Source organism: Melitaea cinxia, chromosome 2, assembly GCF_905220565.1.
Source record: "Melitaea cinxia chromosome 2, ilMelCinx1.1, whole genome shotgun sequence".
NCBI lineage: Eukaryota > Metazoa > Arthropoda > Insecta > Lepidoptera > Nymphalidae > Melitaea > Melitaea cinxia.
Window position 1 is genome coordinate 8,595,124 of NC_059395.1, and position 15,949 is coordinate 8,611,072.

The 15,949-nt window shown below is 33.4% G+C and overlaps 2 protein-coding genes across 2 annotated transcripts in view; one reads left to right on the plus strand and one right to left on the minus strand.

Annotated features, from left to right (window-relative positions):
- The window catches only part of LOC123664025 (E3 ubiquitin-protein ligase UBR5), a 46,975-nt gene extending 43,884 nt beyond the window's left edge, over positions 1-3,091 (minus strand). The window contains 1 exon segment of the mRNA XM_045598655.1: positions 2,841-3,091. Within this exon segment, the coding sequence (XP_045454611.1) occupies positions 2,841-2,902 (62 nt within the window). The 5' untranslated portion in view covers positions 2,903-3,091.
- Positions 3,092-4,446: 1,355 nt separating this feature from the next.
- LOC123660295 (E3 ubiquitin-protein ligase RNF168-like) lies at positions 4,447-11,811 on the plus strand. Its single transcript, XM_045595396.1, has 7 exons — positions 4,447-4,798; positions 4,949-5,078; positions 5,506-5,733; positions 8,426-8,618; positions 8,945-9,168; positions 10,690-10,885; positions 11,114-11,811. The coding sequence occupies exons 1-7, from the start codon at positions 4,447-4,449 to the stop codon at positions 11,696-11,698; spliced, it is 1,908 nt and encodes a 635-aa protein (XP_045451352.1). The 3' UTR covers positions 11,699-11,811.
- The last annotated feature ends 4,138 nt before the right edge of the window (positions 11,812-15,949 follow it).

Sequence of the window (15,949 nt, forward strand, 5' to 3'; positions counted from 1 at the left end):
AGCGTTGTAGATAATGAAGAATGCTTTATTTAGTGCACAGAAAAATTAGAATAATACGTATAACAGTCACTGCTATGATCGATACACAAATAAAACCAAAGAAAAATGGCCAAAAACGGTATAGTGTTTAAGACAGGATACCGGCTTCACTCTCATCCCTACTCCATGATGTTTTCTGGATGAGAGGTGACAACGGTAGACATCTAGCGGGGTTAACTGATCGATTGATAGTTATCGACCGACGAAGGCAGGAGATCAAATTGAATTAAGAAAAACATCGTAATTATAGGAAATTATTAAAAAATAATGGCTATTTTGTACATAACCGGTGATTAATTTATGGGAGGTTAAATTTTTGTTATTTCTGACTCTACCTTAATTCCGGTGCTGCGGGAAATGCACTCATGCTCCGTTACGCGACTTTCACACGTTATTTTCCAACAAATTTTCGTAAAAACGATCTCTAATGCAAGATCAACATACGATACGAATTGACCTTTAACGACTGATCAATTGACACTTTTAAACAAAATAACGCGTCAGACATAATATTCTAATAAAATTAGTAACATTACGTGCTAGAATATAGGTATAGAAATTCGAAAAATACCCAAAACCGAATCAGAGCACCCCACTGTCCACGTGGTCTTGGTCTGCCCTACCCCTAGTGTTTTTTTTTTTTTAAACCGGAGGCGAGGAGGGCAGCCCTCGCCCGCCGTGCGAAAGCGCGTAAACGAATGCGTAGAGGAGCGGCTTGCGGAACGGAGCATGAGTGAGCGTGCTTTCGCACGCAACGGCGGAAGGGCTGCACTTCCCGCAGCGCCGGAGCCAAGCGTTATTCTAACGTCAAAGGTGGTAGGTAAATTTTTTAAAAATTTAACCTCAAAACTTTAACCACGATATCTCCGTAGCCATAGGGTTTACATGATAATAGGTGTCCAGGGGGGTAAAAATACTCTCTCCCTCCCCTTCACCCCCTCTCCCCCTCAACCCCATAAATTAGTCACCGCTTTTGTACATAATTACCAAAATAATAAAAAATAAAAATTGCGATGCAAAAATAGGGGTTAATCGTAGAGAGGTGGAAAATTAAGAGTAATATAAACATTTTTATTTAGTCATGACAAAATAAAAATCTTGCCAAAAAAATTGAAGTTAATAATTAACAAATAAAATATAAGGATTGATCGTAGAGGGTTGAAAATTTAGGGTTGTATGTATTTGTATGTATTGTATGTATTTTTTAATGTTGTATCATAAAAAAATAAAAAATAAATAATTTATCTAAAAATTAAAAAACAAAATTTAGGGGTGGACTACCCTTAACATTTAAGGGGATGAAAAATAGATGTTGTTCGGTTCTCAGACCTACCCGATATGCATGCAAAATTTCATGAGAATCGGTAAGGCGTTTCGGAGGAGTTCAACTACAAACACCGCAACACGAGAATTTTATATATTAGATTGCCCTAATAAGACCAAAAAGTCTAAGAAATATGAACCGTGTTACTTAGCACAGGGAGTGTTTTACGGTTATTAAAAAAAAACTAGCTTTTTTAATAAGGAAGTGATAATATCCTTATACCTACTACACATAAATATTATAATTTCAAATTTACTTGAATATATATATATATTTTTTTTTTCTTCCATAAATACCAAATTATGACAACCAATTCTACAAGCAGTCAGTGTCATGCTTATGGTTACAGATTCTATACAAACTCATGGCTGACATTTATTTATAGTCTGACTATTTGTTCTCATAAGTGTTCCCATCATGTCTTAAAGAGCATATAGAGCTGTTGATCTCTATTGTTATCATCATATTGTCAGTTTTTATAACTGGGATACACTGTGGATATTAACTGGGAGAGACATCCGAGGCAACAAGTAGGACTAAAATTGTAAGATTACTGTTACAATTTTAACTAAAATAGTTAATATAGACTTCAAAAGGATTTCAATATTTATCGCTTCAGCCTGTAATATCCCACTGCAAGGTATAGGCCTTTTTCCCCATGTAGGAGAAGCTCTGAGCTTAATCCACCACGCTGCTCCAATGCAGGTTGGCGGCGGATATTATCAATATTTATAGTAAAAATTAATTCAATTACAGTATTACATACACGTTCACGCATGTATAGGAATGGACATTGCCTGCCCAATATTTTTGATAGTGAATTTTTTAATAAATAATCCATTTTTGTTTTGTTTATTGAGATTAAAATAAGTAAAAATATTCATCAAATTAAATTTAATAGTTTACAATTACCTAAATTGTAAGATTTTATGTAGTATATTTATTGCAATAAAAACAAACCCTTTTAGGCTCTTCATTTCATATAAACATAGCAAATATATCTATGAAATTCTGTAGTAAATAAGTTTCCTAAGGTAACGATAGTAAATAAAAAAAATTATCTTTGTGCAAGTAATGTAGTTAATAAATATTAATAAATTATTGCTTGTTTCTAATTTGGATAGAAAATATTAGTTATACCTAATGTTAAGAAAATGGGGTTCGCAAATTAATAACGATTAACATCGTGTCCACAAATCAGATTCAGTTGGCAGATAACGCCATTATCAATATCAATATTCATGTATATAGGCAAAAATATGGAAAAAAAATCTGGACCAGACAGCTTTGTTAAAAGATAAAATTGACAAACAAAACGAATAATACTAGATGAAATAATCCATGAAATCGCTGGCATCTTAAACAACCAAACATTATTTTTAATGACATATGATCGTTACCGTCATTATTAAATGTCCGATATCGAGTTGTAGATCACGGTAATGGAGTCAAGTAAAAAGTTGAATAATAGGCTTACCTATCTATCAATTGATCTTCTGTTCCAGGCAATGGATGAACTACGAAATGCATTGAAGACATTTCAAATAGATCTCGTGAATTTTAAACAAAGATCACTTCCACATTTGTATCCACTAAAAATCAGTAGAACAAAAGAACACTCCTATCTACAATCGTTCTCTAACCACCATATTTCTTGAGGTCCTCTCAAATCTGAATAGCGTTTTTCGTTCTCAAATACATGTGAGTCGGTACATGACGAAAAAAGAAAGAAAATATCAACATGGCTTCTACGTCTGAAATGTTGGTAGACTTGCAAATTGAAAAGCGTTCCATAAAGATCGAAATCTATAATTTTATGTCTGTAGGTAATTTTAATTTTAGACAACCTTTAAATAGGTCATAGTTAAACTTGTTTAAAATTTTTAAAATAATGGTATAAAAATTAATTTGTTATATTTTACGCACTCTTAAATATTTAAAGACAGAAACGATTATAATACGCATGGAGCATAGATGCTCCATGATAATACGTATAACATCTACACATTATTGACCATGGATATTTTACATTTTATATATTTCTCATTTTTATTGTAACTGTATTTTACTAAGTACCTCAACTCAACTTTGTCTACCTCAACTGTGTAACTTATATAATGTAAAATCCGAAATTGGCTTTTGTTTGGATGCTCTGTGTTGCTTTAAGAAACATAAAATGTAGCTGTGGATTTTTGTACAAATAAATAAATAAATAAATATTATAGTTATATACACTTATATATAATAAGTCCCTATAATTTTCAATTGTTCAACATAACTAACGATCTCTTTTTAGCGTTACTGTGTATAATATAATGTGTGTATTTGCAAATTCTATAAATATTTTAAATTATTTTATTAGTTAAAGAAATTTTATTTTAGCCGTTGAAGTACTTAAAGTATATCATGAAATAAAAATACGTCAAAATGTATATCTATACATATAATAAAATGGTAGGAAAGTCAAAACTTTACATTGAATATTTTTTTAAAACAATACTTGGGGTGTGATCTACAATCGACACCGAAGCCAAAAATATGGTTTTTAGAATTTTTGTCTGTTTGTATGTTTGTCTGTTTGTCTGTATGTATGTCCGGGATAAACTCAAAAAGTACTGCATGGATTTACTTCAAATTTGGCACGAATATTATTAAGAAGTCGGATCAACATATAGGCTACATATTATCACGCTATCACCTACGGGGAAGGAGCAGTGAACCTTTATTTCTTCAACGGATTCTGTAACAACGCGTAATCTAACGACGCATCTTTGAATGTTGTTGTTATTATGTTAATAATAACCATGCTATAAGCTCACAGATATAAGCTAGCTTCATACTATAAATAAAGACATTCTGTACTATATTTAGTGATATTTAGTAAAAGCATTGCACCCGTGCGAAGCCGGGGCGGGTCGCTAGTAGCCTTATAAAATAGAAAGAATTTTTGTTTTTTAGTGACTCAAAAATTAAAAAAAAAAATTGTCTTTTATATTTTTATGTGACTTTTTGTATTGCAAAACCAAAACGTAACAAATTAATATGCAATCGACATAAAACATCTGTGAGTGAAATAAAAAACAATGTCAAAAATGGCGGCCAAGTCAAAGAAGCGGCTGTCTAAAAATGAAAATAAATTGTTAAGATTAGAAAAATTAGAACTGAATGATGTTATTTGTTCAATTTGTCAATCTATTTTAATAGAACCTGTGACTTTACCTTGCTATCATGATTTTTGTCAAAGCTGTTTTAATAGAAGTATCGAAAATAATGCTTTGTGTTGTCCACTATGTCGACTACGAATAGGTTCTTGGTTACGAACAGCAACAAAACAAAAGAATTTAATTAACATTCAGCTTTGGAGATTTATAAAAATAAAATTTGATGAGCAGATTGATAAAAAATTAAAAGGAGAAGATATTGACTTACCACCAGGTACAAATTTTTAAATTGTTTTGAAGTAATGGATAAAAATAAATATGTATAGATATATTATCAACGAAATATTGTTTCGTACAAAAATAATAAATTCGATGAATAAGACTTCGATTCCTTGGATATACCTTTCACTGTGTTCTATTGCAGAGACACCATTGTTTAGAATAAGCAAACCGGGAGAAATAAGATCTGAATATGAAGCTGAACTAGAGAGACTGAGAGCAGAGCGTCTGCGACTAGAACAACAAGAATTTGATAAAACAGAGCTCTTAATTAGGTATATGATAAATTCATTTCGCTATCATACATAGGCTGTTTTTTGATGTGTTGGAATAACAAAAATGTTTGTCATTACATACTTTAAAGAGATGAAATACTTGCAATTGAATAACTTCTGTTGACATTTTCTTTTGTCTATTACTAATATTGATTACCTTATGTACTTCAGCCAGTAATATCCTACTGCTGGGCATAGACCTCTTTCCTCATGTAGGAGAAGGATCAGAGCTTAATTTACCACACTGCTCGAATGCGGGTTGGCAGATATATTCCTTACTATGAGTAACGATCGCTATCAGGTGTAGATGATAACAATCGGGACCGACGGCTTAAAATTTACAATTACTTTATAGTAACTGCCTAATTATATTTTATATTAGCAAGTTATTATTTAAGTGAATTTAATACATTTTTGTAATTTTTAGGAAACTCAACGAAGAAGAAAAAGAAGCTCAAAAACGATATTTAGAAAGATTGAAAGAGGATGAAATACTTGCAAAGCGGTTGCAGCAAGAATGTTCAAGAACAACAACTGTGTCCAAAACACCAAAGCGTAGGACTATAACAGTCTCCTTAACTAAACCTAGACTAAGACCCACCACCATAGATAGTTATTTAAAAAAGTCTTCTGTACAAGCAACTATTGTAAATAAGTAAGTATTATATGTGTTTCAATTATTTTACTGCTAAATTCAATAGCTTTTTTTATACCACAAGAGCAGAAAACAACCATATGGGCTGCATAATGATAAGTGGTTATATTGACTATTGATGCCTGCAAAACCAGAAGTATTGTAAGCGATTTGTTGATACCCTACCTACCCCAAACTATCCCCAGAGCTCTGGCTACCTTACTCTGCACAGGAACACAATATTACTTGTGAGCAATATTATTTAATTGTGATCTGTGAAGATTAGACTGGGCCAAAAAAGAATGACTTTTTTTTTCTTAACCATAATCTGAAAATTATCATTCATGATGATAAAAAAATATTAGGTATTGTGAAAGTTTGCGCCCTTAATAATAAAATTAAGGGGTATATAGTTACGACTTAAGGTTTCTCAAAAAATATCGCATTTTTGTTAGAAAGACAGAACAGGTAATGTTCACTAACAAACGACTATTGGGGAACTACAACCTCCCTAGACTGTTCGCTACGGAGCTACAGTTCAGCTCGGAGGTAAAATATCTAGGAATCATTCTGAATAGCAAACTGAACTGGAGCAACCATCTCAACAGCAAGATCGACAAGGCTACAATAGCCTTCTGGCAGTGCCGCAGAATGATAGGTAAAAGATGGGGTCTATCCTAAAAATCACTCTGTGGCTGTACCAGTCCGTCATCAGGCCAATTATCAGCTATGGTGCAGTGGTTTGGGGGCCGAGAACCAGACTAATCACCGGTGAAGCAAAGTTACAACGACTTTAAAGGCTGGCTTGCATGGCGACTACGGGCTGCATGAAGACCACTCCGACTGCGGCCCTGGAAGCCCTACTGAACTTGCCGCCGCTGCACCTGTTTATCCAACAGGAGGCGGGAGCGGCTGCAGTAAGACTCAGGAAGCTAAACCTATGGAGGAACGTAAAAGTAGCACACACAGGAATACTTGGCGAACTGGCAAACAGGGAACCGCTCATCGAAGCGGTTACCGACAGGATACCCAAACAGTACGTATTCGATAAAAAATACAGAATACAATTACACGAAGACCCAGGGAAAGGCCTCAACCCCAGAGAGTTAAGAATCTTCACAGACGGGTCGAAAACATCAACAGGTACAGGGTCTGGGGTTTACTTAGAAGACCTAAATAACCACATCTCATCGTCATTGGGAATCCACAATACCGTCTTCTAGGCGGAATGCATGGGAATCAATGGCAGCAACAGCGATCAATTCAAGAGAGGTCCACGGACCTGAACCCATTCTGCCTTTGCCTTTCGGATGGCTGCGCAGCCAGCTGCGACACAACACCCAAGGTAATGCACCAAGAATATTGGACAAACCTAACTAACCTGCAGGCAGACCAAGGAAGCTCTTCCGACGATCAACCCAGGATTGTCCCACAAACTTTTTCGGTTATGGGAGAGCCCAGCTCCGAATACTGGCCGGGGCTTTTACCGGACATGCTTTGCCTAACAAGCATTTACACAATTTAGGTGTTACAGACAGCCCCCTATGCGGAGCGTGCATGGAGGCAGAAAGAACGGCCTCACATATCCTGCCGGAATGCGGTAGTGTGGCGAACTATAGGGCACTATACCTCGGGCCACCGAGGTCGCTCCAGGAAGTCGTCGGCAACGCGAAGGGTCTGCTAGGCTTCCTCAAGGAGCTAGGCTGGTACGAATAGTGCCCCCAGCAAATCACGCAAAAAAGGCGCACTAAGACGTCGAGTTGCGGAAAAAAGCCCATGCAAAACAACAACAACAACAACAAGTCATAACGATACACCCCTTAGGGCCCTTTCACATGACAACGCGGCGGCAACGTTTTTCGCCGCCGCGGTGCCGCAGGAGCAGCGGTGTTTCACCGCAGCGCCAGCGACGCAAACGCGGCTTACGGGGCAGGACTGTAGAACAGTCTCGCTCGATCAGTTCGACAGAATGGACAACAGCAAGGTTGTTGCGACGCTTTGTTTTGTGCTTGCACGTCGTCGTCGTAAAAAGAGAAAAACACGAACTATTTGGATCGATCCCTTTTTATCTGCAAGGAAAAGTAACGGAAAGTTTTATTGTGATTATGAGAGCTTGAGAAAAAATCCTAAGAAATTCCGTACTTATTTTCGTATGAGCATTGATACATTTGACCAATTATTAGAACGCCTCCACAACAGTTTGCAGAAGAACGATACAAATATGAGGGAATGTATTTCACCTCCGGAAATGTTAATGGTGACATTAACGTAAGTAATAAAAAATAGAATATAATATGAAATTAAGTTTTATTTAGTAAGTTAAGGCACAAAGTAAGGCAATAAGGTTAAGTATCGTTCTTCTAAAGTTTTGTCCCACACGACTGGTCTTTCACGAACCAGTGAAATTAATAGATCCATATCTATATTCTTAATTAATTCAGGTATGTCCATTCTGTTTCATGTTTTAGTGGCGAATGGATTAAGGGCGCAAACTTTCACAATAATCTTTTTTTATCATCATGAATGATATTTTTACAGTATTGTTAAAAAAAATAGTCGTTTTTATTGGCCCAGTCTAGTGAAGATACTTTCCCTGACACTCTAAATTTTGAGCAAGATATTTCCTCATGTGCTATTATACCTGTGACTTATTAGTAGTTATTTTTGCTGTAATGCTTCTCCAATACAATAAAAACTTACTAATTCATTTCAGCAGCCCACATTTGACTGACGACAATACTAGTACAGATGTATCAACACCAATAGAATCAAACAAATCAAATAGCAGGCTATCACCAGAAATGCTTCCGAGCTATGGGAAGCTTTTAAAAAATTTCTTAGACAAGAAAATCAAAAGTGGAACTAGAATTTGGAACAAAGAAAATGGAAAAAGCATTCAAGATGAGGTAATATTGGTTTGATATGTTAATGTTTATGTATCTCTTTTTCTTTATATGACATGGTCGGCAAAAAAGCATAGGGCTCACCTGATAGTAAGCGATTACTGTAGCCTATATAAGTCTACAATACCAGAAACATCGCAAGCATGTTGCCGGCCCTACTCCCATTTCCCTCGTAGGAGCTGTGGTCACCTTACTCACTACGGACACAAATCATCACTTGAAAGCAGTATTATTTAGCTGTGATCTTCTTTATTTTTTTACATCAGTTTGCTGCTCTGCTACTTGAGATTTTGTGTTTGTAATTTTTTAAATACAATTTCATTTTCCAGAAAAAAGAAATATTTGATGATAGCATCGATAAAATTGATAAAAAAAATGTAATAAAAACAAAAATGGGCATACAATCTTTAGTTGTGTCCTTGCCTTTACCACATTCAGGAATCCTGCATAAAACAAGTCAAACAGAAAGTCAAAATGTTGAAACAAGCAGCGTTGATTCCATGCAGCAAGAGTTGTGTTACTTCAAACCTATTGAAGGAACAACACCTACAAGGTACTGTGTAATAAACTTAAATTTTTTATTATTATGTAACTTTTTTGGACTTTTTAAATGCAATATTGTTTTATACACCCCATTATGTAAACGTCAGTTGACCGTATTTGTTACTCTTTCGTTTGAGGCAGTCGAGGGTCCGTGACTTATAAATGACGCCAGGGGTGGTATAGCTATGTCGTGCGCCAGCTTCAAAGCAGTTTCAAAAGGAAGTACTTTGATATATCCGTCCTCAAGTTATGTTTAGCAAAAAACGTGAAAAAAGGTTAAAAAACACCGCTAAAAATAACTATTTCTATCAAAATCAATGATATATAGCATATTACTTTGTATACATACATCCTTAATCTATACATATAATAAAATGGTAGGAAAGTCAAAACTGTACATTGAATATTTTTTAAAAGAATACTTGGGGTGTGATCTACAATCGATGCCAAGCCAAAAATATAGTTTTTAGAATTTTTGTCTGTTTGTCTGTATGTATGTCCGGGATAAACTCAAAAATTTGGCACGAATATTATTAAGAAGTCGGGTCAATATATAGGTTACAAATTATCATGCTATCACCTATGGGGAACGAGCAATGAACCTTTATTTCTTCAACGCATTCTGTAACAACGTGTAATCTAACGACGCATATTTGAATGTTGTTATTATGTTAATAACCATGCTATAAGCTAGCTTCACACTATAAATAAAGACATTCTGTAGTATATTTAGTATCAGCATTGCACCCGTGCGAAGCCGGGGCGGGTCGCTAGTCCCTAATAATATTATAAATGTGAATGTAAGTTTGTTACGCTTTCACGTGAAAATTACTTAACTGATCATCATGAAACTTTGTATACAAAAAGTAACATAGGATAGATACTTTTTATAAAAAAAAAATTAATGCAAGCGAAGCCGCGGGTAAAAGTTGGTACCTTATCAATGAGTTTGATATTCAATTATAATAATAAATAAAATATATTTGTGAAAAAAATTTAATACCTTTTAATTACAACATTATTGTAATGAATTCTAAGTATTCTATTACTTATTCATAAACAATTTCTGTAATTGTGGTAGTTACACATGATTTTACTACTTATTTCTGCAATTATTTTATTGACCCATACATACCTACATATAAAAAAAAGTTAAAATCAGAACATCATCTGATTAATTAATTGAAAGAAACACAACATAAGTAAATAAATTATAAATAAATATCTTATAACATACACACACGGTCATGTGTTTCCTGGTAAGCAACTTAGTGCTTATGTTACAGGTAACAGCCGACTGTTATAACTAATTATATATATATATATATATACCTAGAAATAATACGTATATAAATACAAATATTACACCCAGACTCAGGCGGGAATTGAACCCGCAACCCGCGGTACAGAAAGCAGGGCCACTACAAACTGCGCCAACGGGCTAGTCAATAAGTAGCTATGTAAGACAAGCTGATAAGCTAAAGTTGATTCTCTTAGGTTTATTCTTATAATTACGATATATCCATTTCAGTTTTAACACAATCAAGGGTCTACCATTACGAGTGTCTTGTAAACGAGTCGACGTAGAGAAGGTTTTGCCTCAAAATGAAATAACACCAAGTCGTGAACAGTATATTGAAGGGCTGTGTAAGCTTCGGAATCTGTCACTGGCTCAAAACATGCCATCTGCATTTGTTATACTACTTGATTTATTTCAATCTAAAAAGGTATTTAAATATTTTCTATTAAAAAAATTGTGACTATAAACATTTTTTATTGTTACAATTTGGTTGTCTACTTGGTAGTGATCGTATTTCTTAAATGCTTTTTCATGGTTAATCATTTTTGGTACAGTGAAATCATAAATTAAATTATAAAAATACTTATATAAATGTAGATTTTTATGTATTGGAATATATATATGTAACAAAATCCGTCATTTACATTTGTTACAGCAAAGCCCGAAAAAATGCTCCACTTATACAAGATCAAAAGGTAAGAAAAATTCGCTAAATACTAACATTCATAGTCCTCCACTACCTTTCAAACGATCTACAAACAAGAACAAAGGAGCAGAAATCGACGGTATCACGAATATAAATGACGACACTGCATCTCTCAGACGCACCAGATCTATGGGAAGTATCCCGAAAGAGGAGAATGATGTGACGCCTAAAAAGAAAATAAGAGAGAGAAAAATTAATTCGGACAGAAAACCATACTTAAGGAGCGATTCTAAAAGAATGCATCTTAATATGGAATCGTGCAGTCCACCATCGTTAACCGAAACATTAAATAATAATAAGGTAGAATTAGCTGTAAAAAATTTATCTAGTCCGTTGGAAAATTGTGATGTCAAAAGCATTTTGAGAGAGCAGCTACGTATTGAAAAAATTATTGAGCAAGAGAAGAACGATTTTGAATTAGCGCAGAAGGTTGACGCCGAGTGGAACGGGCGGCGCCAGCTGCGGCGCGCGCCCGCCAAGCGGCCGCTGGCGCTCGGCTGCGCGCTGCGGCCCGCGAAGAAACTCAGGGCCTAGAGCTGCCTCGCTGGCGGCGTTTGTCGTTTTGTACTGCATAATGAAATAAATCGTGCCAATAGGAGTAGTATTAGAAACATCGATGTTAGAACGAAATACATGTATATAATACGATATAAAAACTTTTTATGTAGCACAGGGTATGTATATAAAAATTCCGCTAGTAATATTACTTTTATTTTGGAAATTAAATTATTTCCTTTTTTTACTACTAACACGTTTATCTGCAATATTCGAAGGCAACTCGTATTCTTTTTTATTGGCACGATTTTATATTGCATTAAATTCTGCATTTAAATCTGAACTAAAATAAGCAACTAAATTCGTAAGTGTAAGTAATACTTATCTTAAAGTTATTAATTAATCTCAACAGCAATGTACCCACCTACCTTTTTTATTCAATTTAAACATTATTAATTAATCTTAGTGATGGGCCGAAACCCGTTTCATATTTGGTTTAACTGAAGTTTAGTGTTCGGCGGAAATTTGTTTTTAATTCCGAACCTTGAACACAATAAAAAAATAGCTTTATCTTTACAAAATAAACAAATAATATAAACAATAAGTTAAATGCCTGTACTTATGACTCTGTAAAGCCATTGTTTTTATTACTTTGTGTCGGACTGGCACATGATGGATTTCGTACGGACGTAAAGGGATAACAATACTAAATATAACAATAATAACACCGAAAATATATTCTTTGGTACGGGGGTACTTTAATTATTATAGGACGGACAGCGGAGTCTCAGAATCAATAATAATCTAATAAATTAAATTTGCGTTCTTCTGGATATTATAACATTTTTACTTTATAAATTTTAAACTATTTTTTCTCTCTGAAAGTTCGGCTGAAGTTCGTGGCCTATCTAATAAACATTCGGTCCATCTTTTATTCACAAATGGTAAAAAATTACTACAATATATTAATGTATTTTTTTTTTAAAAAGTCGTTATAATCTTGTCTTCCGAGCCATAGCATGATAAGAAAAATATTTAAAATAGATCCAAATTTACATTTTTCACAATACCCAATAGAAGGAAATGGCTTTAATTACACCGGCACACAAAAAAAAGTGCTCTATACCCACACTCTGTTGACCAGATCCATCTACTGTTACGTATTTCGATGAACTGAATCCGAATTTTGAACCGTTGGTCCGGACACTCCTTAATTTTAGTAAATTCCAAAAAAAAAGATTTTTGCAAATGAAATTTCTTTTTTTTAACTACTCAAAGAATCTTTCTTATATTGAAATACAATGCGCTGAACCCATATCTCTTTAGTTGGTTTGGCTCGTCAGCCTATTAAATTTAGAGTAAATTGCAAAAAGTCAAGTATATTTCTTATGTATTGCGACGCGATGCGTTGAATCGAACTCCAAATTGATTTAGCTGGCAGACCCTCCAAATTCGGCGCAGATTTCGAGCAGTACAGAGCACTTCTTTTTCTGGGCCAGTCTTACTTACCAGAAATGTAAACATTTTTTACACCGGTGAATTTAAAAAAAAGAAAAGGTTAAAGAATAGAAGAAGAAATAAGAGTTCTTGTCAATTTAGTCTGTGTTATGTATGATTAAGATTCATTCTTAAGGGCTTTTAAAATATCAATACTTGATTTTTATAATAATAATTTGTACTACTACAAATATACCGCTATCAATAAAATTCTAGGTACTACGTCACTTGATTTTTTTATTAATAATGAATAAAATAATGTCTGTATAAAAAAAATATAATCTTTTAAGATTATAGTCGATTTATTTGATAGTAGACGGTAATAAATATTTTGTAGTAAACAGATATTATCAAGTGTATTTTCGTTAATTACTTCGGAGTAATTTTGATAAACATGCATAAATACCGTAATTAGTATCTTGTGGAAATATACTTAAAAGTGTTGTTTTTCCGATGCTATTTTGGATTTAATACTTTAAGATGTTATGCGACAAAATTCTAGATTGTTTTGGAGGGGAAAGTGTACAGGCGTATTAGAAATAAAAAATGATATCACGGGTCTGCGACAGGAATATTCAATGGACACTTCTATAATACGTTCCTAATTCTTGCAGATTAACAACTTTTATAACGTAAACATTCCATCTGTATAACAAAGCACATTTTTGTTAAGATATGCTGTTGCCACCCTTTCAAGTTGTCATTATTTTTCATTAAAATCTATACAAATAAATAAAATTGAAGTGTCTGTTTGTAACATTAAAATAACTGCTTTTTATTAAATGCATATTGATGTATACACAGTACATATTGACGGGTCCTACGTATAAGGACCAGAGTGAATATTGACAGCTTTTCAATACAGGCTCTCAAAGTTTCAATTTGATATAATTTTTAACTGCTTCAACTTATGTTATTGAAATTTTGCAGTTACTATGACATCTAATGTTCATTTTTCTATTTAGGTTGATTTGATTGTATATTATTGATTTTTTAGTTAATGTAGATAACTAGATATGCCTATATACGCGACTTTTTTTATTTTGATTATATTGAAAAAATAATAATAAAAAGGCCAATGAGTCATTTTGGTCGATCTACTCGGCAAAAAAAAAATTAAAAGAATGTGTATTTTAAAATTTTGAACGTATTCATATTTATAAAAAAATATTTAAAATGAATAAATAACTATAATACAATAATAAAATAACTATAAATAAATGATAATAATATAATTCTTTTATGAAATATTTCACATTGACGTGATAATAAGATAACGTATAAGTATACGTTATCTTATTTGGTTACGTAATATTCTTAACCCTCAGTTAGGTCACAAATATAGAAACAAAACAATTAGACTTTTTTTCTATAGGATTATCGAAGTTTTTTTAAGGGAATGGCTATCAAATAATCAATAATTAATGTTAAAATCAAAGAAAAAGTCTGGAATTCACAGATTATGGAAATTAGTCGTAAAATGTTTACTGCTATTAGATCCATTCGTAGGTTCCGAAATCTTTCGCCAATTCCCACCAAGATTGCGTTGGCACAATCCATCCTTCTTCCTATTCTCGACTATGCCGACACCTGTTACCTCGACCTCAGGGAAGATCAATTAAATAAACTCGAGCGTATTCAAAACCTTTCTATTCGCTTCATATTTGGACTTAGGAAATATGACCACATTTCTGAGTTTCGCAAAAAGCTCGGGTGGCTCCCAATGCGACTTCGCCGGAATACTCACATTCTTTCACTTCTCTATTGCGTATTGTTTAATCCAAAGACGCCTTCCTATTTAAAAGAGCGCTTTGAGCTACTATCAAACTGTCACGACCGGTCTCTTCGATCGGATAGTAATCTTATTCTTAAAATTCCCTCTCATGCTTCTTTTTATACCAATTCTTTTTCGGTACAAGCTGTTCGGTTGTGAAATGCTTTACCCGTAAATATAAGGCGGGCACAATCACTAGACACTTAAAGTTACTTAAAGAAACACTATTTAAACTTATGAGTCACATTATAAGTTTATAAAATAATTTACTACAAATATATATTACTGACAATGACTAGCCGGTCCTTCCTCTCTTCTGTCGTATGTATATTCCTATTTTTATATTTTTTTTATATACATTATGTTTACATATATTTGATATATATGTGTGTATGTGTATATATATATGTGTGTGTGTGTAATGTGTATATTTACGTATTATTTGTATATATTATGTATGTACACCTCCATGCCGTCTAATTCTTTTGTCATGTTGTGTTGAGAGGTTGTCTGAAAGAGATCGCTCTTTTAGCGATATGACCGCCTTTTGTACATGTCTATATTTTCTTTTTCGGTGTAAATTTTTTTCTCTGATAGTGTACAATAAAGAGTATTTGTATTTATTGTATTGTATTGTTGGAAGTCAACAAACTTATGATTATTATCATTTTTTTAATTATAGATACCTCAAACTAAACTGATAATTAAAGTTAAGTAAAATAATATCAAAAGAAAAACAAATTATACTTTTTCGTAAAATCAAAACTTATTAAACATAATTAGAGATTCTTAGTGCACGATCTAAGAGGAAAAAATAATAAAATAAAAATTAACAAATTGATTAACAAAAAATAAACATCAAAAAACTAAACAAAATCACTCGTTGTCATCATTATCACTGGTAATAATCATTGAACTATCATTAGATACAACCAAATTTTCGTAATACGTATAATCAACTGGTGGAATAGTATTTTTTCGACATACCTAAATCAATTAAATATTTTTTAATAAAAAAA